At 57.7% G+C, this 25,604-nt stretch overlaps 1 protein-coding gene across 1 annotated transcript in view; it reads right to left on the reverse strand.

Annotated features, from left to right (window-relative positions):
* Positions 1-2,216: 2,216 nt before the first annotated feature.
* CACNG4 (calcium voltage-gated channel auxiliary subunit gamma 4) overlaps positions 2,217-25,604 on the reverse strand; it is a 57,827-nt gene continuing 34,439 nt past the window's right edge. Inside the window, exons 2-4 of the mRNA XM_047831615.1 lie at positions 13,223-13,306; positions 7,980-8,120; positions 2,217-5,178 (exon numbers count right to left, since the gene is read on the reverse strand). Coding sequence (XP_047687571.1) covers positions 4,640-5,178; positions 7,980-8,120; positions 13,223-13,306 — 764 coding nt within the window. The 3' untranslated portion in view covers positions 2,217-4,639. The remainder of the gene's footprint in view (positions 5,179-7,979; positions 8,121-13,222; positions 13,307-25,604) is intronic.

Raw genomic sequence — 25,604 nt, forward strand, 5'->3', positions numbered from 1 at the left:
AGGCACAAGCTCAAGCCCGTTCTTCCAAGTCCACAGAGAAGGGAGCGTAGACGCGTTTTGCGGATGGCGCATCCGGAGCAGAGAAGAGGCCAGGCATCCCGCCGGAGCTGAAGGAGGGCTCAAGCCACACAGGTAGACGCAGTCCCAGACAGAGTCCCGGTTTCACGTAGGCTCTCCCGAGAACATTGGTGGGTGATGGGGGAGGGAAAAGAGGACGGTGCTGAAAGGCATAGACCAGGGAACTGAGACTGGCCAGCTGTTCCCTAAACTGTTTTCCTTTTTTCCTGGGCCAGGCCACATTTCGTATCTTCCCCGGCTCTTAGAGATGTGACCGTGTTATTGGATTCTGGCCAACGGCATATGAGCAGGAGGGAAAGTCACTTAAAACTCCCCACAAGACTCCCCTACTCTCATGATCAATTGCCTGCCCTCTGTCTTCCCCCTCGGCCCCCTGGATGTCAATGCCAGGGCAACCTTGGCAGCCGATATTGAAGATGAATGAGCTCCCACGGCTCGGGCCTGTAACTCTGAATGACGCTGTGGAGCACAGGACCCCCCGCCACCCCCCCCACCCCCCCCACCCCCCCCCCCCCCCGTCCCGCACCCAGTCGATTGGACTTTACATGAGTGAGAAGTAAACTTCCGTTGCATTAAGCCACTCTAGGACTGGGCGTTGCTGGTAATGCCGTTCGCCTACTCTGAGTAGCGTAAGTGAAAGCAAGGATGGGGGCTCCAGGGCTGGAGCGGGGCTCAGGGGGCGCATTTTGGTTAGGGAATGAGAACATCCGGTTCTGTGTCAGTTCTTGTGGATCTAACTCTGCAAACTAGGGAGACCGAGTTTTTTATTTGATGGAAATTCGGGACCACGTGAACCCCACGTTGGAGGCCGTACCCTGCCCCTAAATTCAGACTGCCACGGGATCCCCCCAGAACGGCTGCAAAGCTTGTGCTGAGCCAGAGTTTCCTGAGGGCTGAGAACAAACGGGAGGCAGAGTCCCTCTGGCACGCGGGGCTGGTGCTGGGTGGCAACGGCTCGGGCTGGAGCAGGGGGTCAGTGGGTGGGGCTGTGGAGCTGAGCTCGCCGGGCCCTGGGACCTGGTGGCTCAGCGCATCTGGGACATCACTTTCCGCACAGACCCATCTCAGGTGGTAGGAAAGAGGGTTAAAAAGCCAGGGGAGAAAGTTCAGGCGTGCGGGGAATGGTTCCTGCAGCCACCAGAGCGGGGACGTGGCTCACTCGGCCTCCCTTTGCCGGGACCAGGAAAGACCTTCCGGGTGTTCAGAGTTTGGTGCCTCCAGGCTCCAGGAGGAGCAGCAGAGCCCCTGACTCTCAGGAGGAAAACTCGAGGTCTGGGTCCCGAAAGAAAGGGGGATGTGTAATTGAATGCACATGTCCCCTGGACGGTAGCTCGGGTAGAAGTGGGGGAGGACAGCAGTCCTCCCCTTGTCATGCCTCCCAAGAGCATAGGGTTGACATCCAGCCCGTGCCCACCTGCAGGGGTGAACCTGCTGGGTTACAGCGGGCGTCCCCTGTGACCCGCGGGGGCCTGTCGCAGCGTGTCAGTATTGCCCTGCTCCGAGGGGCCACCCGGTCCCTCTCTCTGACTCCTGGTGGCGGGGGGCGGTCCCTCTCTCTGACTCAGGCGGCTGGGCCTGAGATTAGATGGCTTGGTCCCTTTTGGCCTCTGGTTGGAGCCAGCTTTACGGGTCATTTTGCTACTTGGCCTCCTTTGTTTTTTAATCATTTCCGAAGCTGGAGGGGGAAAGGAGGCTGGACTTCTTAGAAACCCTGGCAGGCAACTTAGGGCCTCCGAGGCTGCGGTTCTGGCTGGCTGGCCCCCGCCCGGCAGGTTCTGAAGATGGGTCTGGCTTGCTCAGCTGCCCAGATGCCCACACCACACGCAGGGGTGGCCCGTCCATCTCCCAGCCCATCTGTTAAAAGGCACCTTGATGATACCACTCAGCAGTCTGAAACCAGCTGGTGTTGCCAGGGAGGTGGCTGGTGACCTGGATGAAAGCCTGAGAAACCCACCTTGGCCGGCACAGGGCCCAGCCTCCCTCCTTCTTCTCCTGGAGGGTCCACAGTGTCCCCCAGGAGGGACACTGTTTGCCCTAAGTGCCCACAAAGACTCAAAGGGAGCTCGACCCCTTCCCCCCACATCAAGAAGAGAACATTTCAAAAAGGTTTTTATTTAATTAAAAAAAAGACAGAACTAACAACCCAAAACCAGGAGTAGGTAACAGGATTCACAGGTGCTTAACGGGCGAAACACACAGGGGCTGGTTGGAGAGGGTGGTGGGATGGGAGGAGGTGGGCACAGGCCCCTGCGTCCCCCTCTGGGGACGCAAGGTCTCAGCCTGACAGGTGGCAGGGAGCCAGCTCCGCCCACTTCCCCAGGCGCCCCTGGCTGGGGGGCGGTGCGCAGAAGGGTGGCCCCGGGCAGAGGGTCCGGGAGCCCGGGCATGGTGGGGAGAAAGGCTGTGAAGACCAGGGGCTCTGAGGTGGTTCTGCTCCCTGCTCTTCTGTCCTTCTTTGTTGCTTCTTTCTACTCTTTCTTGGTCCCTAGAGTGGGCCCCACATTCTCTGCCTGGGACTGGGCGAGAGGTAGGATTCATGGGAACACAGCTTTCTGCATGAAATGACAGAAACTTCCGGGGCAGCAGGGGAGGAGGTGACTTATGTGGAAGAAACAGCACGGCTGCCTTGCTTTGGGAAGTGACAGAAGAGTCTGGGGACCTGGCGGGGTGATGGGTTCCCAGATGTTGCCCCCTTTCCTTCGAGCCCGGGAAGATGGGGTCACAGATGGGGGGGGGTGGGGCACCAAGGGCGGTCGGGTTGGGGGCAGGACGGGACGGGGTTGGCCCCCAGCAGGGCAGGCCACGAGCCCTGACGCTCCAGCATTCACGGCTGCACATGCTTGGACAAACCACCACACAAAGCCAACCTCAACGGGAGGAAGGGGTTTCGGGCAAGCGCGGAGGGTCCCCAGCACACCGCGCCTCGGCTGGCCAGCGCTCCGGGGCAGTCAGGCGAGGGGTCCCCGGGGAGATTTCCTCTCCGGGGGTGAAGGAGGATGGCGATGACCGTGACCCAGATCTCAACTCCTGGGGGCTGAGTCCGCCCAGGGGGTCGGCGAGCAGGTGGCTGAGGTAAGAATTCGCTGGTCACTTCTCAGGATGACAGCTACCGGGACCACAGGCGACCGCTCGAGATCGGACGACCAAGTCTCAAAAAGTAAGAAAGGATTTGTCTTTAGAAAGCACGTGTTTTATATAAAAGAGGGCGAGCTCCCTGTTCCAGAAAGGTTGTCTTCTGAACCCACACTCGCGTCTGCCTTCTCCGCTTGCCTCGGGATGGGAAGAGATGGTTGTGGTTGGAAGAAAACGTCCAACGCGGAACCGCCGCCTCGGTTCCAGGGTGCCGAGATGTCCCTCCCGCGAGGAGGAAGGAAAACACAGCGCGGCCTTTTCATCCAAACTGCCCGAACTCCTTCGGCTGAGCCCTTCGGGTGGTGGCAGAATAAATGACAAGAGTGGGTGTGGGGGAGGGGCTGCTGCTGCCGTTGTCTGGACGAAGAACCGAGTGTCACTTGCTCCCCTGGCCTTCATTTGCAACCAGTCACGATCAATAACCACTTAGGAAACGGATGTTTGTTCTGATGTGTTGGCCGCTGTTCACCCTCGGGTCTCCCTTTCTCGAACAGAAGTTCAGGCTCCTGTTGCCAAATGCCGGTGGTGGTGGGGGGTCTGCCCCCTCCGCTCCCCAAGAAGGGACAGAGCTGCTCTGAGGAGGGTCCGTGGGGAGGGGCACGGCAAGAGGCCATATGGGCACCTTCCTTCAGACCCGTGGAATCTTCCAGACTCTCAAGTACAGTCAGAGCGTCCTGCCCTTTCTGTGTACGGCAGAAACTTCTAGAAGCAGACCAGAATGCCAAGCCACAGACTCTGGGTTTACCTCACACCCAGGCCAGCGAATGGCCTCCTCCACTGCGGATTCTTCCACAGGCTTTGGTCTCCTCAGGTCAAGGGAAGCCGGCCCCAGGATAGCACAAAGGCCAAAGCACCAGTTGGCCACAGGGGCTTTCTCCTCAGGATCACTGTTATTTCAACACCCGGCCACTGCCAGAGAGAAAGAGAGAGAAAGAGAGAGAGAGCAAGAAACAGACAGGAAGGGGGCAAGTTTCAGCTTCCTTGTTTCCCGCTCACAGACCTAGAACCTCAGGTCAAACGGCACCTGACCAGTGTCCAAAGGTCCCCGTGTACCCGGTGAATCCCTCCCGGTGGCCCCTCACCCAGGCAGAGGGAGGGCTCTGAAAGCCCGTTCTTCCGGCAAGAATTATTTCCAAGAGGAGACAATGGCTCGATTTTGTTTTCCCAGGTTGGTCAAGGCCTTGCAGCCTCAGGAGATCTCGGAATCCTGGGCCGTCAAAACGCCCCTCTGGGGGACAAAGTCAGCCTTCGGCTTCCAACTCCCGTCTCCCAGCGCTTCGCTCCCAGCCAGCCCGTGACACTTTCTGGAGACGAGGGAGGGTTGGGTTTTGGCTTCAGTCCGTGGTCGGTCCAGCCTAAGGGTCAGATGCCCTCCTGTGGGATCCAAACAGCTGTTCTGGGGAGAGGCCGGTGCAGAGAGGGGGGTGGCTCACACGGGGGTCGTCCGCCGGTTCAGCACGCTGACGCGCAAGCCTTCCTGTAGGTCCTGCTGGAACAGGTCGTGCAGCTGCAGGAAGCCGGGCTCCTGGTCGGGGCTGTAGCTGGCGGCGGTAGTCACCTTGAGGGGCTCCCTGGACAGCGTGTACATGGACAGCTCGCCCATGGGGATGGCCCCAGTGATCTTCAGGCCCACCGGAGACGCCGCCCTGGACGGAGAGGCCTCGGTGGACCTCGAGCTGGACCGTGAGCGTCGTCGCCGGTACCGATAGCTCGGCATCCTGGCGTAGGGAGACGAGGAGGGGGCCTTGAGGAACTCCCGTTTGGTCTTAAATCTCAACTCTTTATTTTTCTCAATGTAAATGTTTACAGCCAGGACACCCACGGTCTCGGCCACGATGAAGGACAGGGCTCCAAAGTAAAAAGACCAACCGTAGTTGTAATGGTTTTTTTTGTCTTCATCGCGTTTGTCGCTTGGGTCACCTGTGTTGCTGGAGATGTAGACGATGATGCCTATGATGTTACTGAGGCCTGAAAGAGAGGCAGGAGAGGGGTGGGAGGGAGGGAGGCAGACGTTAGACCCACAGCTGGACGAGGGACAGGAGGGCGGAGGAGGGGCTGGTGGCCACCCCCCCTTGGATAGGTATTGCTTTATTCCGGTTGCCGACTTTTCTTTTAAGTAATTGGTTTTGAGGTAATAAAGCAAAAGTTCAGATGAGATGTAAAACACAGGTACTTGGCTACCTAGTTCCCCTCTTGAAGGCCATTACTGTTATCTTCTTTCTTTTTTTAAAAAAAATGTCTTATTTATTTTTGAGAGAGAGAGCGAGAGAGGGAAAGTGCAAGTGGGGGAGGGGCAGAGAGAGATGGGGGGGGGGGGGGGACAAAGGATCCGGAGGGGGCTCTGCACTGACAACAGGGGGCTTGAACTCACGAACTGTGAGATCGTGACCTGAGCCGAAGTTGGAGGCTTAACCGACTGAGCCACCCAGGCGCCCCTGTTATCTTCTTTCTTATATTATCGTTGTATCTAGTCTCTCTCCCCCCCGCCCTCTCTGTTGCTCTCTCTCTCTCTCTCTCACACACACATACATCTCTTTCTTTCCTTGCACAATGCTCTTTGTCCTCTTGCCTTGTCACTCAACAGTCCACCTGGCAGACGGTTCCACGTCAGGCCACGGAGAGCTGTCTGTCTAAGTGCATGTAGCACCCACTGCATGGATATCTAACCAGGCCTCTGCTATGGGCGTCAGGTGGCTTCCGGCCCTCCGCTAGGACAAAGTTGCCACGGACATCCTCGCGTCCACACCGCTCCACACACGCAGGAGTACGACTGTGGGTGTCAACAGCCTACAATTTATTGTATCAACGTGCCGGACCTTTGCTAGCCTGAGAGGTGGGATGTAGTCACCTGTTGCGGTCTTTATTTAATTTCATCTTATTATAAGTGAGTGTGAGTAGAGCCAAGCTGCCTGCACTTGAATCCTGCTTCTGCCAGGGCCCTGGAATCCACAGCTTCTCTAGTGACCTGGGACATCTGGATATGGCTTTGTATGGCTCCCCCTGGGGAAGTGGGCAGCGGCAGAGGGCGCCTTTGGAGGCCGACGGCCGTGGGCACAGCCTGTGTCTTTGCCACCACGTGACTTCAGGGAAGCCACCTGGGCCACCTGGCTACCCCCTCACAACCTGGGATGATGTGGTTGTGCTCACCGAGCCCTGGGACCACGGCTGTATATTGGTAGCTGGTGTTCTGCAAATCTTTCCCTTCCTCGGGAAAGGAAGGAGCACAGGATTCAAACCTCGCAGCCGGGACTTCTTTAGTGGTCCCCACCTTCAGAAATCTGGGGGCTCGAAGGAGGAGAGAGAATGGGGTGTGGCCCTTTCCTCCCACCTCTGCCTCTGGATGGGACAAGAAGCAAAGGGATGGGGACGTGGCCAAGAAGGAGACCTGACACTCGGGTGCTTCTTGCTAACACACACACGCACACCACACACCCTTGACACACATACAGCACCCCCCCCCCCCACACACACACACTCACACATTATCTGTTGCCCTGGAAGGACACAGAAGCGGAAGTAATGTAGAGGAAGGACCATAAGAATCTGGCTGAAAGATTTTGAACCAGTCCCTTAACTGCTTTGGGAAGTCGCCTTCCCTCTCTCCGAGAGACCGAGAGACCGTAGGAGAGGACAAGACGGGGTGGGGCCCTGTGAGGCCCCTCCCCACTCTCAAAAAGGAAGCTCGACCACCAACCACCACCTTTACTGGGATTCTCATTATCACCCTCATGGGACTACTGGACGGCTTTAGGATGCAGAGACCAGGCCCATCTAGGGTCGCCTCACCAGACTGGGGTAAGACAAAGGATGCTTTGAAAGCAAAAACACCGATAAGGCGGTGCAAGGAGCTCTGTTAACAACTTAGGAAAGACTTACTGAACTTTGTAACCTATCTCGAATTTACTTACTAGAAGGCCTAGGACGTCAGGCACGTCCTGTTTCTCCTGACAGGGTCCCTTGTTGCAAGTTTATCTGACCTCTGCAGGTGCTGCCTGGAGACTCCAGGATGCCACCGGCCAAGTTTTGCCCCGTCAAGACTCCCCCGGAGACCCAGGCCGGAAAACCCGAGTTCTCCACCGCACCATGTATGTGCATCTGCCGGCCGCTAGCCAGCTGTGAGCCCACTTCCGGCCTGACTGCCTCCACGTCTGCAGTGGCGAGGCATGCGCTGAAGTCTCTCCATCGAGGCCCGGAGGAGTGCCAGTGTCACACCAGTTAGGAGGGCGTGTGTTACTGTCACCCGCAGCTCCGTGGGTCTTCACTGGGTCGCGGAGGGTGGCTCTGATGTGCACCCTTGCCCGTTCTGCTCCCTTTCACCCTGTCCTCCTCCGCTCCTTCAGGTCTTGGCTTCCGTGAGTCCCTCGGGGTACCCTCCTGGCGCCCCCCCCCCCCCCATGCAGCCAGGCTTACAAGGAGCCGGCACTGCCCCTTTGTGGCACTGTGCACACTTAGACATTTATTTTTGTGATTGATGTGAAATCCACATGGCACAAATGAGCCCCTTCAAGTGCCCACTTCAGCGGCATTTAGTACATTTACAGTGTTGTGCACCCCATGCCTCTATCTAGTTCCAGAACGTGTTCGTCGCCCCCAGAAGCAGACTCCGTGCCCGTTGAGCAGCCGCTCCCCACGCCCCGCGCCAGCCCCCTCGCACCCGGACCTTTGAAGTCAATTACGAGCAACGAGCAACGACCTCGCGTCGGCGCCCCCAGCCCCGCGCACGCCCCGGGAGCGCGTCCTGTGCCGGCGGCACGGAGCCGGCGGCTCACCTGCGGCCACGAAGAGGATGCCCGCGCTGAGGACGATGTTGTTCTTGCGGCTGTAGAACCTCCCGGCGCCGATGCAGAGCCCGCCAAGCAGCAGCAGGATGGTGCTGAGGATGGGGAAGACGCTGGAGGCGCGCACGATGCCTGGGCCGGGGCGGGAGACAGAGCAGAGGGCGGTGAGGGCGGCCGCCGTTCTGGGCACGGCCTCGGCCTCGGGCGTCGGCCGGGAGCCCCGACGACGCTCGAGGCCCTTCTCCTGACTTTGAAGGTTCCCTCCCATCAGGCCCTGCAGACCTCGGCGGGTTGGGAGCTGGCCGGGCGGGGGCAGCCTGACCCCACTCAAGCGATGGCTCAGGCCCAGAGTCACATCTGCCCGCAGCAGGCTCCCCCTGCCAGCCCGAAGGCAGGAGGGCCCCTCAATGGTATCTGGGAGCCCCAATAACAGCCATGAAAACGCTGGTCTGCCTCCCATTCAGACGCCGCACCCTCACCGCTACACTGAGCCTTTCACGGACGCGGTCTCTAAGGAGCCTCTGGAAGGCTGGGAAGTGGTGACGGGTGGCTGAGGACGCAGCCTTTGGCATCAGGTGGGTCTGGGTCTGCTCTGGGACATGCTGGCTATTTTGTCAGGCCGCTTCACTTAACACTGAGCTTCCCCGTTTGCGGAAAGCAGCTGGGAGCAGGGACCCACAAAAGCAGGTGGGTTTTGTGTGTATTAAGAGGCTTAGCACAGGGCCTGGCCATTGCACATACTTCTGAGTGACAGCCTTTATCTCCACTGCCATCATTGCTGTCACTGTCCCCCTCCCCACCCCCCCGGGGACAGACCGGGGCCTCCTGAGGTCACGGGGGGGGTGTGGTGGCTAAACACAGTGGGACGTGCGTGGACCTCGCTGTCCAGCCAAGCTGGAGTTGCACACTTGCTCTGCCACCGACCAGGGCGGCTAACTTCTGACAACGTCAGTCTCCTTTCCCTTTTTTTAGTTTGCTTATTTATTTTGAGGGAGAGAGAGAGAGAGAGAGAGAGAACGCGAGAGCATGAGCTGGGGAGGGGCAGAGACAGAGAATTCCGAACAGGCTCCACGCTATCAGCACAGAGCTCGACGTGGGGCTCGAACTCACAACCTGTGAGATCACGCTCTGAGCTGAACACAAGAGTCGGCCGCTTAACTGACTGAGCCACCCAGGCGCCCCAAGTCTCCTGTTTCGTAACCTGGGGAGAGTAGTATTAAATACCTACCTGTAGGGGTTGAATTGCACCCCTCCCCCCAGTAGATATGACCAAGTCCTAATCACAGGTATCTATGAATGAGACCTTATTTAGAAAAGGGTTTTTTTGCAGGTGTGATTAAATCAAGGATCTCAAGAGGACACCATCCTGCATTAGAGTGGGTCCTAAATCCGATGACAAGTGCTCTTGTGAGCAGAGGAAGAGACACAGGCAGGGAAGAAGTCGTGTGAAGGCAGAGGCAGAGATAGGAGTGAGGGGCCCCCACGTCAAGGAGGGTGGGGAGCCGACAGGCGTCGCAAGAGACCCCTGGGCGCCGTGGAGGGAGCCCAGCCCTGCCAACATCCCATTGAAGACTCCAGCCTCCGCACCGAGAGACAGTAAATTCACAGTAAATTCCTGTTGTTTTAAGCCACCCGGCGTGCGGCCCTAGGAAAAGAATACACTTTCTGCACTTGGTAGGGGCTTAGGGGATATGGGTCCCCCTTCCTTAGCATCTGGCTGGAAGCGCCAGGAGGAAGGGAAGTGGGGCTTCAGGAGGAGCCCTGAGCTCAGCCTTCCTGATGCGCCTACAGGTCTCCCAGCCCAGTAGAAATCCTGGCGACATGGACCCTTGGTGGCCCCGGCGGGGGACAGCGAGTCGGGGAGCCCTGGCAGGCACCGACTCCTGAGCCAGCTGAGCCGGTTTGTGGCCTTGCAGCCTCTGAAGGCACTATTTGTCTCCTTTCCTGTAAGCCCACCAGTGTGTGCCCCGCTTCACAGAGGGGGCTTTGTTGGGGGCATTAAATAAAGCTCTTCTCTCCAGCATCTCTTCCCCCTTCCTCTGCCTTCTTGCAGCCGCAGGCTCTGGGAGGAGGTTTCCCGTGGGCTTTGGAAACATGCCTCAAAGCCATGCTGGCCAGAAAATCCGGGGTCAGCTCCCCCTGGATGCCCCTGTTCTGCAGACGGGTCAGAGGGGCCGGGGAGAAGGGAGCCCAGTGCCTCTAAGGTCGCTGAGGCCAGACCTGGCTCAGAGCCATCCATCCTGCCCACGTCAGTCATGTGCGTGCCTGTCCCTTGCCACAAAGGCTCATCCCAGGGCTCTGGATGTGCAGAAGCCAGCTGGGGTTGCCGTAGACAATGGTGCAGCGTGGGTCTTGCACAGAGCTGAGGGACGAGCAAGGCTGAGGTCCGGGCCGTGCCTCAAGGCCAAATCAAGCCCTGGAGAGAGTCCGTGTCTTGTCTGGAGCACGGGTACCTCCTTCTCACTCACCCTCAGGCACAGGGGCCTCCCAGCAGCCCTGACATCAATACCGCGAGCCTTAGCACCCAAATCGGCTCTGTGATGGGAAATGTGGCACCCGGAAAAGGGACCCCAGGACCAGGGTGGGATGGGTGGGAACCCCCCGGGCCAGAGGGGCCGGTGGAAAAGACACGGCAAGCTGTGTGTTTGTGTGTGGGGTGACCGCTCAGACCCCACACCTGCCTGTGGATGTACAAACCAGTGGGGGCACTGCCAGAGCCCCCGGGTTTGGGGGGGGAGCCCCTCTGACAGCGATGGAACTCAATGCACAAGCCTGGTTTCTCGGGAAGACTTCAGAATGCATGGTCGGAAGGTTGACTTTGTTCTCGAATTGTGGAAGCCAGGGTGTGTGAGAAGCACGGCCTTGGACCTGTCAGGGTCGATACCCCTCGCCCGGATGGTTAAGCTGCCACTCCCACAGGCAAGCACCATGGAACCTTCCACGATCTTCTCTGACCCATTGGAGCATCTGCTCCACCACTGCAGTGACGTGTGTGGCTAACGCAGTATCTGGCATGTAATAGGCCCAAGAATAACTTTGTGTTAAATGGGTGAATAAATGAACTCTCATGACCCCTCCTCTCTGTCTCCTGTGCTTCTGCATATTTTGGGGGTCACAATACTCTGGGGCCCAGAGGGCCAAATACTGGGAATTGTGGGGGACGGCCGTGGTGACCGTGACCTTGGCCCCCCCAGTTCGAGGACGTTGCCTGCTCCCTCTGGCTGAAGCTCACAGGTACCTGTACTCCGAATCTCGTTTCGGGGCCAGCTCCTTTTTCCACCAGCCCCGAGTGGAAAAACACCCCCTTGTTGGAGGGTTAGCTCTGCCCTCCGCCCCAATTCCATCAGCAGCTTGTGAATGAACCCGCCGGGCCCCCACAGAGCACACTTGAGGAGGGCGTTTCCTTCCCAAATGATCTTTCGTCTGTGCTGTCCCCATCGATTTGGGAAAATCGCTGAGGGGCCCCTCCTAGCCCTCACGCCCCCCCCCCCCCCCCCCATCTCAGGCACCGCAGGTGGAATCCGGGGACAGTGGGAGCCTGAAGCTGGAGGGGAGAGTGTGCTGCACATCCCTGACTTGCCCCTCCGGTCCTCCTTCGAACTTTCTGCGTTCTGCCCTGGGCCCCGGGAGGCCGCACCATGCACCATGCAAGGGATACTTGGGCTCCGTTGCCTCTGGCTTTGGGAGGAGCGTGCAGGGAAACAGTATTCCCCAAGCCTCCTTCCTGAAGGCTCCGGTGAGGTGAGGTGACTGCCTTCCTTCCTAAAAGCCCCAGCGCCTGCCGGGCAGCCCTGTCCTCCCGGCTTCCCTTCTTCAGGCTCCCATGCCTGCTTTCCTCACCTGCTCAGGCCCCGGAGTGCAAGGGCTCCTGTGGCCACTAGCCCTGTTGCTCTCCCCACCCCCTGCAAGCTTTCCTTAACCCTGACCTCACTTTGTAAATAGTCCTTCACTAGACACCCTTCGTTCACCGCATCTGAGCATGCCGTCTGCTTCCTGCTGGAACCCCAGAAAGCTACATCATCTGACCTCTGGGCCGACGCTCATGAGCCATCCCAGCTGGGCTGAGCACCAGGGGTCGCCCCAGATGGCTGTGCAGGCCGCGCACTGTACAACTCGAAGGGTGTCGTTTATACCACAGCGTAGGTGAGTGTGTGCGTAAGCCGCACGGCCATTTGCGGTGCCCTACGGAATCTCATTTGCTTGCTTCGGCGTTGGCCCCAGAAAGCAGAAAGGAAGGAGAGGCAGGAGGAAGAAGAGAAGGTGAGGGAGGCAGAGCTGGCCAAGTTTGTTCCGGTTCTGGGTCTGGCCAGAGCCTCCTGACGCTTCCCCAGGCTCCACGGGAACCACACGCTGTACTGTTTGACCAGACGACTCACAACCCAAATCCTTTCTCTTAGAAGCAAACGGCCCACAAGCAGGTGCAGAGTGAATTGCGCTCCCTCTGAGGACGCCGCTGTCGATTCTCCATCAATGAAGCCGGGCCCCGGGCCCCGAGGGTGACGCCGCGAGCAGCTGTGTGCGTGTTCTGACTCATGGGAGAGGGAGAAACGGCTTCAAGGGGTGCTGTCCTTTCATTTCCAGGCTCCTTCTGTGGCTGTGGCCCCATCCTTTCTCCCAGGGTGGTGTTCACAGGCCCAGGGATGAGATCTGGATTTCCCGTGTGGGACGGGTTTGTCCTTGTCCAGTATATGCTGTGACTTCCAGTCTGGGGGTCAACCCAACCACAGGACAGGGGCAGAGGCGGTGGCTCCCCACCGGACCGTCTGATTTTTCAAGAACAGAATGCTGGGTACGTGGGGGGGGTGGGGTGGGCAGGTCCAGGGCCGGGAGGGCAATGTACTTGGGGTATCACAACCCCCTAGGGACGCTTGGCCTGGGCAGGCCTGTGTCTTTAACCTCCTTGTGCCAGGCCCCATGGCAGCAATCAGCGACTCTGCAGCTCGCCGTGACCAGCAGTCCTGGCGAGCAGAGCGCCCACACCGTCACCTGCTCTGGCTGGGCCTCAGTCTCCCCAGGCATGGGCCTGGGCGCCAAGTAACCCCGCTGGGATACCCAGCATGCCATGGCAGCGTTGGACATAAGTCCATCCTCCAAACTAACAATTCTGAATCGGAAAGGGAGAGAAAGAGCATCCAGAGAACAGCACCCCTGCGCCCTCACAGGGCCCGTCTTTCCTGCAGCTGCCCCCCTGCCTCCCACACATACAAGGAAAGCGAAAGATGCTTGGCACTTACGGAGGAGATACTCCGAGCTGTCGTGGTCGTAATCATTGTCCTCTGGGAAGTGATTGATCCGGAAGCAGTGGCCTTTATAGATCCCTGGAGACAACGAGAGGAAAAGAACATTCTAAGTGTTCCGTGCGCTCACGTATCCGTCGACTCCAGCCCCACGTGCCGCATGTGCGCCAGGCTCTGTGCGGGCCCTGGGCACGGAGAGAGGAGAAATCCCCGCTCTGGCATCCCTGGTCTGGCGCGGGGATGGGCACACAGAGAAGCACCAGATGGAGGGCGGCGTGCCCCAAAGGTGACCGTGGTCTGTGTGTGACCATGTGTAAGAGCGATAGGCATACCATCAGTCACCAAGCAGGGACAAGGGGCATCAAGCAGGACATGCTGTCCAAGGCGACTGCAGAGCCATCTTGAGAGATGACAAAGAATTTGCCCCTGGGAACAGGTGGAGGGGACTTCCAGGGAGAGGAGGAAGCCGAGAAAAGGCAGGGCTGGGGTCAGAGCCTGGGGAGCGGTGGGAAGTTTGGTGGCTGGACTCAGAAGGCCCCGTAGAGGGGGCGGGGCTGGGGGCCGTGTGGCGGCAGGTATGGGTCTGGGTCAGGGGAGTTGGGATGAAATCTGCCACCATGGTGTCTGTGTCCTTCCCCTTTCTCTCTCTTTTTAATTTTTTTTAATGTTTATTTATTTTTGAGAGAGAGAGAGAGAGACAGACAGACAGAGCACGAGCTGGGGAGGGGCAGAGAGAGAGGGAGACACAGAATCCGAAGCTGTCCTCACAGAGCCCAACGCGGGGCTCGAACCCACAAACCGCGAGATCATGACCCGAGCTGACTCACTCAAGGTGATGGAGGGAAGAGAACCTGCAGCCAGAGAAACTTCCAGAAAGGCCTGGACCACCCCCCTGCCTGGTTTCCCTTCCCTACTCTGAGAAGTAGCCTCTGCAGAGTGGGAGGCAGGACGTCCTGGGGACTTTCGTAACTGCAGGAGAAGAAGCCGGTCGTCCCTTCCAGAAGCTATCGTCCAGCTCTCCTAGCAGCTGCTCCCCTGCAGTCTGGGGGCGCCCAGCACAGAAGCGGACACGGGCGGAGAGCGGGGCACACAGGGTGCCAGGCCCCGCCCCGCAGGCCAACCCCCTCGTGCCCGGTTCAGCCTCTCCGCTTCGGCCAGGAGCTCTTCTTGATGACACTGTGTGGCTGGGGTTGGGGCTGTTTCCAACTGGGGCCAGTTCTTGCTCTGCAGCTGTTGCCAAGCGTCCTGCTGGCCTCCCGCAGCCCAGCCTGACCTCCCGGTTGGAAGCACAATGTCAGAAGCAGGGCCTGCGCCCGACTGGCATCCGTCTCTCCATACTTCCGATTGAGAGGGCTCAGGGGACACGGCCCTCCCACCTGTTGGCCGGTTAACGGGCCAGACGTTCCGCTCTGTCGATTTCCTTAAGCTGCCGCCTCCAGAGGGCAGGGGTGCCGGGTGAACACCCCTGCCTCCTGAAGGCCCGCGGGCCTCGAGGGCCATCGGTGGGAGGGCCGGGTTTGGTCAGGGGACGGTGATGCCCCCAGTGGGATACGCTTCGACGGTGTTCTCCGTGCCAGGCCAAGCAAGAACGACCTCATCTCCTCATCTGTAGAATGGGTACAACCACAGTCTTCCTCTCCTGGGGGCTCTTCGGAGAATCGCAAGAGGCAATGCTTGAAAGGCACTCAGATGACTCTTGGCCCCTGGTGACGGCTCAGGGAAGGTTCGCCAGTGCTGGACCCAGAAGTCACCCCCCGCCCCTGCTCTCTTCCCTGAGTGCCTGGGGTTGGTGGAGAGCCACGAGAGGCTGTGAGGGGCAGGAAAAAGCACGACGGTAGGCTGGTGGTGTCAGGGTGGCCGGGAAGCGGGACACACGGAGGCCAGAGTGGGCCAGTCACGCTCTCCCCTCGATCCCGATTCAAGACGTCCGTGGAAATACAGAGCAAGGGTTTTCCAGGCACGGCTGCGGGCCAGGCGGAGCTCTTGACGCCTTCTCCCTCTCCCCACACACCGTTTGGGGGCTACCTTGTGGGTCTGAACAAATTTACCAAGTCACACACACGCCTGTTGGAACAAGTCAAATACTGACGCGAAAAGGTTAATTAAATCATCTCTTTCCGGATTCCTTTTTCCAGAGGCCAACCAGTCTGCTGTGTATCTTCCCACACCTTCCCGTGTGCACACCTACTCGCGTACACGTATGTGAGGCTCTCCCCGCTTTTCTAAGTTTATTTTTTTATTTTGAGAGAGAGAGCGCGAGCTTGTGAGAGAGTGTGCAAGTGAGAGGGGGAGGGGCAGAGAGAGAGGGAGAATCTCAAGCAGGCTTCTCCTTCTCAGCACAGAGCCGGGGGGCTCCTACTCACCAAGTGTGAAATCACGACCTGAGCTGAAACCAAGAGTCAGATGCTTAACTGGGTGAGCCACCCAGGGGTCTCCCCCATTTTTTTTTATTAAAAAAAAATTTTTTTAACGTTTATTTTTGAGGGAGAGAGAGACAGAGCATGAAGGTGGGGGGGGGGAGACACAGAGAAAGAGGGAGACACAGAATCCAAAGCAGGCTCCAGGCTCTGAGCTGCCAGCACAGAGCCCGACGCGGGGATCGAACTCACGAACCGTGAGATCATGACCTGAGCCGAAATCAAGAGTCAGATGCTTAACCGACTGAGCTACCAGGTGCCCCCACGGTTTGTTTCTTTTTATTGAGCAGCAATATTGCGCAGCACGGATGTACCACAGTTTGTGACATCTGATTGTTACTAGTGATTCTGCCTGTGATGTTCAGCTATTTCTAAGAATGTTGCTATGAACATTCACGTACACGTTTTGGGGTGAACCTGACATTTTCACTTCTCTGGGATAAATGCCCAGGGGTACAATTGCTGAGGTTAGTTTTATAAGGGACCGATAAATGGATTTTAAGGATGGCTCTATCCCTATTTTTTGAACAGAATGATTCACCACCCTTCACTCCATAACCTGCTTTTTTCATTTAACAACACATACAAAAATCTTTCCAGGTCAGAGCCTATAGATTGGACTTAAAAAAAAAAAAAAAACTTTTGTGTATTAAAAAAATTTTTTTAATGTTTATTTATGACAGAGCACAAGCCGGGGAGAGGCAGAGATAGAGAGGGACACCCAGAATCTGAGGCAGGTTCTGGGCTCCGAGCTGTCAGCACGGAGCCCGATGCGGGGCTCGAACCCACCAACCACAAGATCATGACCTGAGCTGAAGTTGGATGCTAGGCTGAGCCGCCCAGGTGCCCGAACTTCTGTCTATTTTTCATAAAAAAAAAAATAAACTGATACTCATCCAACAGTTGCTGAAAACCCTAGAGAGAAATACTAAAGAGCCTAGGGAAATAAAGCTTGCTCCAACACTGATAATGTGGAAGAGAAATATGCTTTGGCAGAAATGAGGCAAGAAATATACTTATATATTCCATCGGAAAGCAAAACTCGGGTTTTGAACTGTTAGCTTGCATACAGATGCCCTGGCTCCAAATGTCCCTTCAATTTTGCTGAAATCAAACTCTACATTTAGGAGGGATATTTTGCATTGGATAGAAATTGTAAGCCGTAGTCCAACATATTGCCTGTTATTTAAGACATATGCTTTTTAGTGGCTGCATAGCCATCCATAGTTACGGAGTATCAGTTCAGCTATACCGTGCAATCCCTTTCTTGGGGCTGTTTGCACACGCTGTTGATCACATGTACATACAACTGTGCTGGGAGATACATTGAATACATGCAAGCAAGTCTCACTCTTCTACTAATAAACTCCTTCCCCTTCCTTTCTTCTCTCCTCCCTTCCTTCCACACCCAGCTCTTATGCACACGCTGAAGGCATGGGCATCACTGTGGTTGAATTATATCCCATCCCACCCCGAAGGATGTGTTGAAATACTAACCACTGGTACCTGTGAATGTGCCTTTAGTTAGAAACAGGGTCTTGAAGATGTAATCAAGTTAAGATGAGGTCACACTGAATCCGGGGGGAGGGGGGCCCTGAACCCAGCGACTGTCGACCTCATTTAAAAAAAATTTGTAATGTTTATTTATTCAAGGGGGGGCGGGGCAGAGAGAGAGGGAGACACAGAATCCGAGGCAGGCTCCAGGCTCCGAGCTGTCAGCACAGAACCCGACGTGGGGCTCGAACTCATGGACCACAAGATCATGACCTGAGCCGAAGTAGGATGCTTAACCGACTGAGCCACCCAGGTGCCCCACCAGGGCATTCCATTTTTCAACAGCTTTAGTGTTGAAGTTCCTGAAAGATCACCTGCCTCCATAAAACTCCATCCACTGGCCCCTCAAATCACTGAACGGAAGAATTGTGTCCTACCGGATGGAAGTGAAACTACTTGCCAGCTGCCCAGGATGGGCAGGTGAGGCCCAAAGCTGAGGACAAGGGATGCCCTACCAGCTGCCAACAGTTGGCACTAGATGCTTCCCCAGCTTATTAACAGGCAGGAAGCTTGACCCCACCCCCGGTCTAAAGAAGGGGGGCTGTGGAGAAGCAGGCGCCGCCTGTCTTTGGCACGCGGACAGTGAAAGAGATTGCTCCCTTCCCCAGAGTCAAGAATTTGGGTTATTTTCCCTGAATGAACGTCTTCTCCACATCCAACATCTTCAGTTCCTTCAATCGTGTCTTCACTGATGTCTCCAGGAGGCTTCTCCAGCCTGGCCCCCTGCTCTGGGTCAGCTTCCAACTCTGGATGCCCAGAAGCACAGCTCCCATCACCAAGCCCAATGTTTCAGAGCACAGTGGAGCTGTCCCCTCCTCTCTTCTGGACTCTACGCTTCTGTTGATGGGACCTGGTGTCGACTCAGGCTCCCAGGAGTTTTTCCTCAAGCACTGACTCACGTTCCCCCAACCTGTTTTTTCCTGAGTGGAGTGTCTATTCCTAAGGACTTCACATTTATCCCTGTCAAGTTTAGTGTTGTTTGTGTTGGCCCAAGGCATCGGATAGGAAGAAAATTAATGGCTGATGTGAGAGGGAAGAGAGAAAGTCATTTCCAGTCCACTTCACGTGCGTTCTCTCCCTGTGAGCAGGCTGTTTGCCATGTTAGCTATTAAGTGATATTTGCGGTGGTTAATTGTGACGTCCTGAATGGGCCACATTGCAGGAATCCCGAGCCACTCCTGGGGTCGCCGGCCTGTTCTCCCAGAGACACGGTGGCCCTCTCCCTCCTGAGGGTCAGGAAAACCACTGGGGTGAGGAGGCTTTGTTAGTCACGTGGCCCAGTTATTTCTTCATCTGTAACACTCAGGAATTGGGCTGGAGGGAGGCTCTCCTGCTCCGAGATCCTAGGACTCCTTTGTGTAGAAAAGATATGGGGGTGTGTGCATATGTTAACATAGCCCTTTGTCTATGGGCATCATAAACCACTTTTGTGAGAGGTATTTCTAAAGGCATAGGAAACATCTGGAAAGAAATATGCTTAAAACGTCCAGGGTTTTATTTCTGGGTGATAGGGTTATGTGTGAATTAAAGCTAGCTTCTTTACGTCCTCCCCCCCCGCCGCCCCCCGAGTTTCCTACGATGTCTGAGGACGAACCATCAGGGCTTATTGAAGGGAGGAAAAAAAAAATGGAATCTTTGATTCTTGGCGAAAACGTAACGGCCCTCCTGAACTGGCCACAGATCCGCTCAGACGTGGCAGCGGGTTGAGCGGGGTGGGAGCCGTGGGGGTGGGCATGGCGCGAGAGGCATTGTCGCCTCTCATCGGTGAGTATCCCCACTGCCCTCCTTCCAGGGTGTGCCCCCCTCTGCAGCGAGGGTGACCGGCCCCCACGACTTGGGGACTCTCGGCGCTGAAACCGCAGAAAGTCCCAGGCAACGCAGGAGGCGCAGGTCACCACATGAGTCATTTCAGGAATGCTAGCATCTGACATAAGCCTCCGTCACGGGCCACTCCAAGGGCCTCTTGTAATTAGGGGAATCCCGGACAAAAGAATGGTAGAGGGCGCCACTGATAACGGTGATCATTCGCGTGCTCCTTGATCGCTTGCAAAGCATTTTCCAGAAGTCCGACTTCATCCGATCGTCGCCAACGCTCGAAGCAGCCACGGACACCTGTTGAGAGCACAGACACCCTTTGCCCCACCCCCCACTTGTCCGCCCGTCTCTGACTCCGGCCACTCATGGAGGCAGGGACCAGCTCTGGGCAGGCGTCTCCTGCTGGCACCTCGATTCAGCCGCACCGGTTATTCCTTGCTTTTCGCCCTGGGCCCTGGGTCGGCTGCCTGTGGGGGGAGCTGCACTGCACGCCCCCACGGAGAGCTGGAAGATCGAGGGGTGAGCCCCCCGCCCAGGGTAACCTGGGAGCAGGAAGATGGGAGCTGGCGGACGGATGTGCCCGTCTCGCGTCCTTGGGGTCCGTCCCACCTGCTTTCTGGGGCGGCTCCCCGCAGGACCCGGCCGAGTGACGGTCAGCTCAGGGACGCCCCGGGCACCGGCTTTCCCTCTGTGTCCGTCCCGCCCTCCCCAGCCGTCCCCCGTGCCCTCTCCCTAGGACCGTCGCCCAAGGCGCGCCGCCAGCACGCAAGCCCCGGGCTCAGGCAAGGAGGAAGACGTTTCAGTGCTGAGCGCGTTCTGTGCATCAGCCCATTTCGTCTTCGCCACGTCGCTGCTTTGAAGACGGGAGGAAGAGGCTGAGCGATGTTGGAAGGCCAGCCTCACTGCAGATGCCCAGTTCCGAGCCACCAAGCATTCGGCCTCAGCTGGTGAGTCTTCTTTGCTCCCTTTTAGAGACGAGGCCTGGTGTGCACGAGGCAGAGCGGCGGCCCCTGGAACCCACCTCCTTGGCGTCGCATCCCTGCCACTCCCTTTCCAAGACCCCTCAGCAAGCGTGGGAGGCACTTCTGATGCAGTGTGGGCCGCTGGTCTGCCGCCCCGGGACAGATGAGGACGGGCAGCCCCACGGCAACCAAGAAGGCGGGGTGGGCTTCAGGGAAGCGGTGTCCTGACGCCCAAGCCACAGGCGATGGGATCTCCAGGCCGTGGAAACGGCCGCTCTGGCTCGGCAGGGACGGCGGGGAGGCGGGAAGGTGGCCTGACATGGCCAGGCCCCTTTGGGCCCAAAGACAGGAGGGCTGTGAACATCCAGCACAAGGGGCACGCGGATGGGGGTGCCGAGTGGGGCTTTTTCTGCACCACTCGTCCCCCAACGGTATTTTCACCGAGGACGCTGTTGTGCCGGACGCGTTCACTGAGCCACAAGGTCTCAGTGAGGCAACGTCCTCGCCCTCACGGAGCAAGGTCCTGGGGCACCGACGACACAAGAAGATAAGAGAAATGACCACTAGTATCGTTTCGGGCGGTGGCAATGGGCTGGAAGGCAGGGGAGGGGATCAGAGGCGCTTAGATTATAGGCTTCTGTCCTGAAGTTATGGCTGGGCTCAAAGCTGGGGTCGGGGGGTCGAGTGCGGGGTCCTAGATGTCCCTGCAGGGCTGCTCCAACACAGGATGGCACGGCACCCTCATCCCCGCCGCCCCTGACTTCCTGGGTCAAGCTGCCCCCAGCCGGGACCCCAATTCCCGTGGGAAGGGGCGGGAGCAGCTTGTAGGACGGATTCGCTGTATGTTTCCAGGAGGATACAGGCCATTCCGGAAAGGACCCGGGACCTCGGGAAGGGAGTGGAGAGCGGAGGGGAGGCAAGGCTTTGGCCAGGCTGATGGGGCGGGGGGAGGTGGGGAAGAGTATTATCCTCACGGATAAAAAAGGAGTATTATCCTTTTTTTAAGAAGAGCAGCAAGGATTTGCTTAACCCCGATCAGGTGCCAGGCACTAACTCAAGTACCTGTCGTTTATTAACTCAGTCCATTGTCAGAGTAACCCCGCGAGGTAGAGAGGATAAGACCATTTGCTACTAAGTGTCCTAGCTGGGATTCGAACCAGGGCCGCCCAGCTTCAGGGTCCATGTCCTTGCCTCCCTCACTCTGAAGGCAGGAAGCGGTATGTCCTCAGAGCTACAACTAGTTCCGGTTGGTTGGAGCATGATGTGAAAGTGCGGGTCCCCATCCCCCTCTGGTGGCAAGACAACTTGTTTTCCTAGACTTTGGGGTGAAAGGCACCGGCCGATACTTGAGGCCGGAGGGTGGGGCGCTCGGGCTGGAGGCAGGGTAACCCAGGGCCCTAGACCAGTCAGGACAGTGGTAGCGGGGGGCAGAGCTTGGTTAAGGCTGGGATTTTGGGGTTTTTTTTATTTGAGAGAGAGAGGGAGAGAGAGAGAGTCTTAAGCAGGCTCCACGCTCAGCACTGAGCCTCACTTGGGGCTTGTCGATCCCACAACCCTGGGATCATGACCTGAGCCAAAATCCAGAGTCGGTCGCTCAACCGACTGAGCCACCCAGACGCCCCAAGGCTAGGATTTTTGAGGTGCACTGATATGTACACGGGAGACGCTTTGGTGAACAGCATAAGCCAAAGGCACAGAGAGGGGCAAAGGTGTGCAGGGAGGCCAGCCTTAGGTTCTGGAACCTCGGACGGTGTGGTCTGGGTGGCAAGCAGCAGTGGGGGAGGTGGAGGCAGAAGAGGCCGGAACTGGATGTGGGGCTCTCGCTGGAAAAGCTGAGGAGATGGGGCTTTACTGCACGGTCCCCAGGGGGGTGACCCCTCGTGGGCAACAGCCACTCCGGAAGGGAGGCGCATGGGGTGAGGGTCGCGAGGGGTGGAGAAAGGAGGCTGCATAGGGCAATGCAAGCAGTACACTTCATTTGGGGAGGCCCTGTTTCCTGTCCTTTGATGTGTGTGCAGATGAGGGAGGGACCAGAGGTCCGGCCGGAAGTGACTTGGGCACCATCATGCCAGCTTGGAAGGGCAGTGTGTTCCCATTCTCGGGGCTGCTGTAACAAAGTACCGCAAGTTGGGGGGGCCCGACCAACAGAAGTTCACCGTCTCTCAGTGCTGGAAGCCAGAAGGCCAAGGTAGGAGAGGGCTCTGAGGGAAATCCATTCTGGGTCCCCCCCTAGCGTCAGCGGTTGGCAGCCATCTTGGCAGTTATCAGCCTGTAGAGGCATCACCTTGATTTCTGCCTTCAGCTCCACACAGTCTTTTCCGTGTGCAAGTGTGTCTCCAAATTTACCCTTTTCTTAAAAAAAAAAAAGGTTTTTAATGTTTGTTTGTTTATTTTTGAGGGGGGGAGGGGCACAGAGAGAGAGGCAGACACGGAATCCGAAGCAGGCTCCAGGCTCTGAGCTGTCAGCGCGGAGCCCGACGCGGGGCTTGAACCCACGATTCACGAGATCATGATCTGAGCTGAAGTCGGACGCTTCACCGACAGAACCGCCCAGGCGCCCCAAATTTCATAAAGATGGCAGCCATACGGTTTAGGGCCTATGCTCATGACCCCATTATAACTCGATTATCTCTGTAAAGACCCTACCTCCAAATAAGGTCTGACGTACTGGGGGTAGGACTTCCATATCGGAATCTGAATTCTCCCCCGCAAGCTCCTCACTTTCCCCACCTCCGGCTCCCTTGATCCGCCCCCCCCCCCAAAACTTCTCTCCTGATTTCTTCCACCTCCACGACTGTGTCTCCAGAGAACCCTCCCGATGGCTGTGATTTCCCACTTGGCACGCTCTGGTGTCCTCCCACGCATTGGCCTCTCTCCAGCTGCAGCGAGGCGGGCTGTTGGGAAACCACTTTATGGGCTCCCGGAGAGCAACTGCAGGCTTGAAGAGACAGCGTGGGCTGGACTGGACTTTCCTGGGGGTGCCCCCGCCCCCCGGCTTGTGAGTGGCTCTCCGTGAGACCCCCTTAAGCCACCATGACCTTCCGTTTCTTCATCCAGCTTGTGTTTAGTGAGCACCTGCTACGTGCTGGGTGCTGGACCCTCGGAAGCAGGAGTGTCTGCTCGCCAAAAAACTCACGTCTTCTTTTTAGTGGATGCAGGGCCGCCCCGTCTTCCTCGGCGTCCTTTGCAGTCAGATGCGGTCGCGTGACCGAGCCGGTGAATGGAGTGTGAGCGGAGGTGATGCGTGTGTGTGCCCTTTCTGGACAAATCTCTGGAGAAGTGGGTGCAGCCCTCCATCTCCATACCCCCTTCCCCACCAGTCATGCGTAGGAAAGGGCCCGAGTCCCCGAATCCGATTGTGGAGGAAAGCTAAGAGGACTGTCCACTTTGAACTGTGACATGAGCGACAAATACACCTCGATCATGTTTAAGGCACTACCCGTTCGGGTGGGTTTCGGTCGCTGCAACAGCAGTACAAGAAGAGAACAAGGCGGATGTGACCTCTGCCATCCCGGAGCTTTCCAGTTAACGTCGGCAGTTACGACTGAGGGGAGAGGTCTGAACGAGGAGTCCAGAGAGCGCTTCATCGAGGACCTGACCTGGGCTGCCGACTGGATGTCGGGAAAGCTTTTCCTGATCTGGAAACTGGAGAAATATTTTTATGATCTTTCAGAGCCAGAGTGAGGCCCGATGAGACCCATGTGGGCCAAAGCACTTTGAGAAGGAGACATCCTGGTGATGTTGAGGGCGAATATATAGTTTCTCGGGGTTGTCTTCAGACCGGACCCGAGCCTTCCGTGTCCTCTCCACGGCCAAGTGCTTGGGATTCAGAGCCTGGGCAGTCTCTTTGGGCATCATGACACCTGCCACCAGTGCCTGGGGCACATTTCACACATGCTCTTCCTTCTTTCCACAGCCTTAGCTCAGAGTCATCGCGGGTGCCTCCTTGCACCTACAGGATCCGTTCGGGATCTTTCCTTTGACGGAGACCTGGTCCGTCCATTCGGCCCTTTGCCCATCCTTTCTTTTAACTCAGTATTCGTGGATTGAGGCCAGGCCCCGTGGGAGCCCAAAGACGTGGCTCCTGCTGGCAAGAACTTACAGCCCAGTCGGGAAGGTGAGTGCATACGTCACCCGAAAGCAAGCGAGCCGGTGACACGCGCTATGAGGGAAGTTGGGGAGGGGGGTGGGCAGTTCATGGAGTTTCAAAGGATTAAAGAGACGTGCTGGATGGGGTGTCTGGGACAGCTCCGGGGAGTGAGATTCTGGAAGAAAGCGCACATGGTGAGGGGAAACTGAGGCTGAAAAGGGTAGGCGGGGCTCCAGTCATGGAGGTGTCTGCATCACCCCGTGAGGGGACTGGGTCTCACGCCGTGGGCACCGAGGCGGCCCTGGGAGCTTTCCTGCAGCTGGAGCAGACCTCCTCCTGACTAATTCAGGGAGCCCGGGTCCCCGGGGGCTCTGCGTGTCTGTGATCTTATTTCCCGCCTGGCTGGCTGGACGGTGACCTGTTAGGCTTGCGCCCCGGCCCAGGGGCCCCTTAGGGGGAGTCTCCTGTGCCTCCCAGATGGGCCCAGCTGCTGGGGGAGTGCAGGCTCCGCTCCCCCGGGGTTAACAGGCTCCCCTTCATGCTCCCCTCACATTGACGCCTTGTGAGGAGGGACGCATTTAAACTCTGGCCCCAACTTGCAGCTTCCTGCAGCTGCCAGGAGCGTGAGGCCAGGAGGCCGTTGGGGGACCCCGGCCTCCGCCTGCCTCGCCCCTCGCCCACCATGGGCCACAAGGAGAGAGCCACGTCGAGGGGTGACGGGTTCCGACCGAGAAGAACGGCTTGCACAGCAACTTGGACCCGGACGGGCCTCCTCCCTCGGCTCTCATGTGCATAACCAGATGGCGGGGGCAGGGGCGGGGGCGTGGGGCTCTGTCTCCAAGACGCTTCTTCCTCCATCTCACAGGCGAGGTGAGCTGCGAGGTCCAAAAGGGTGTCTCCCTGGAGCAGCAGGGTGTGGAAGCGGGGCCGGTGGCGCATTTGTGACAGAAGTCCCTCTGGTCGTCGACAACGGAAGGAAGACGGCACCTGTTTTGACGGGGCGAGACTCCCGTTCAGTGCCTGCTGGGCTCCGCTTCACGCTCCTTCCCCCAGGCGGGGTTCCCACTGCCCTCACACCCTGTCTCTGTAAACCAGGGACCCAGAGAGCAAAGTTACTCTGGTAAACTGAGGCCGCTCTTTAGACCTGGATTCTAAGGATCTTGGGGCTTACACAGCTGGGCAGTGACTCGGGGTGGGGGAGGATGGGGACAGGAAGGGCGGGCCACGTGCCTGGCGCTGAGCCCATCCCGAGGCTGTGATGTACCTCCGGAGAGTACCTGTGGAGGGTGTCTTTCTCTGGGATGGGTCCCTCACACAGAGTTCTCCCCGGTGGCCACGCTGGATGGCTCTGTCCCCGGCCGGAAATCCTGGGCACACAGTTGACCCAAGAGCCGGACCAGTGAGAAGCTCTTTTGAGAGTCTGGATTTGGGATCAAAAGCCGAGGGGACCCAGGGGCCAAGGGACCTTAGGGAGCTCACGAACAGGGTGTCCTCAGTGGCCTGCTGTTAAACCACCTCAATCCCTTGGACCCTCTACATCC

This window comes from Prionailurus viverrinus, chromosome E1 (genome assembly GCF_022837055.1).
Source record: "Prionailurus viverrinus isolate Anna chromosome E1, UM_Priviv_1.0, whole genome shotgun sequence".
Taxonomy (NCBI): Eukaryota; Metazoa; Chordata; class Mammalia; order Carnivora; family Felidae; genus Prionailurus; species Prionailurus viverrinus.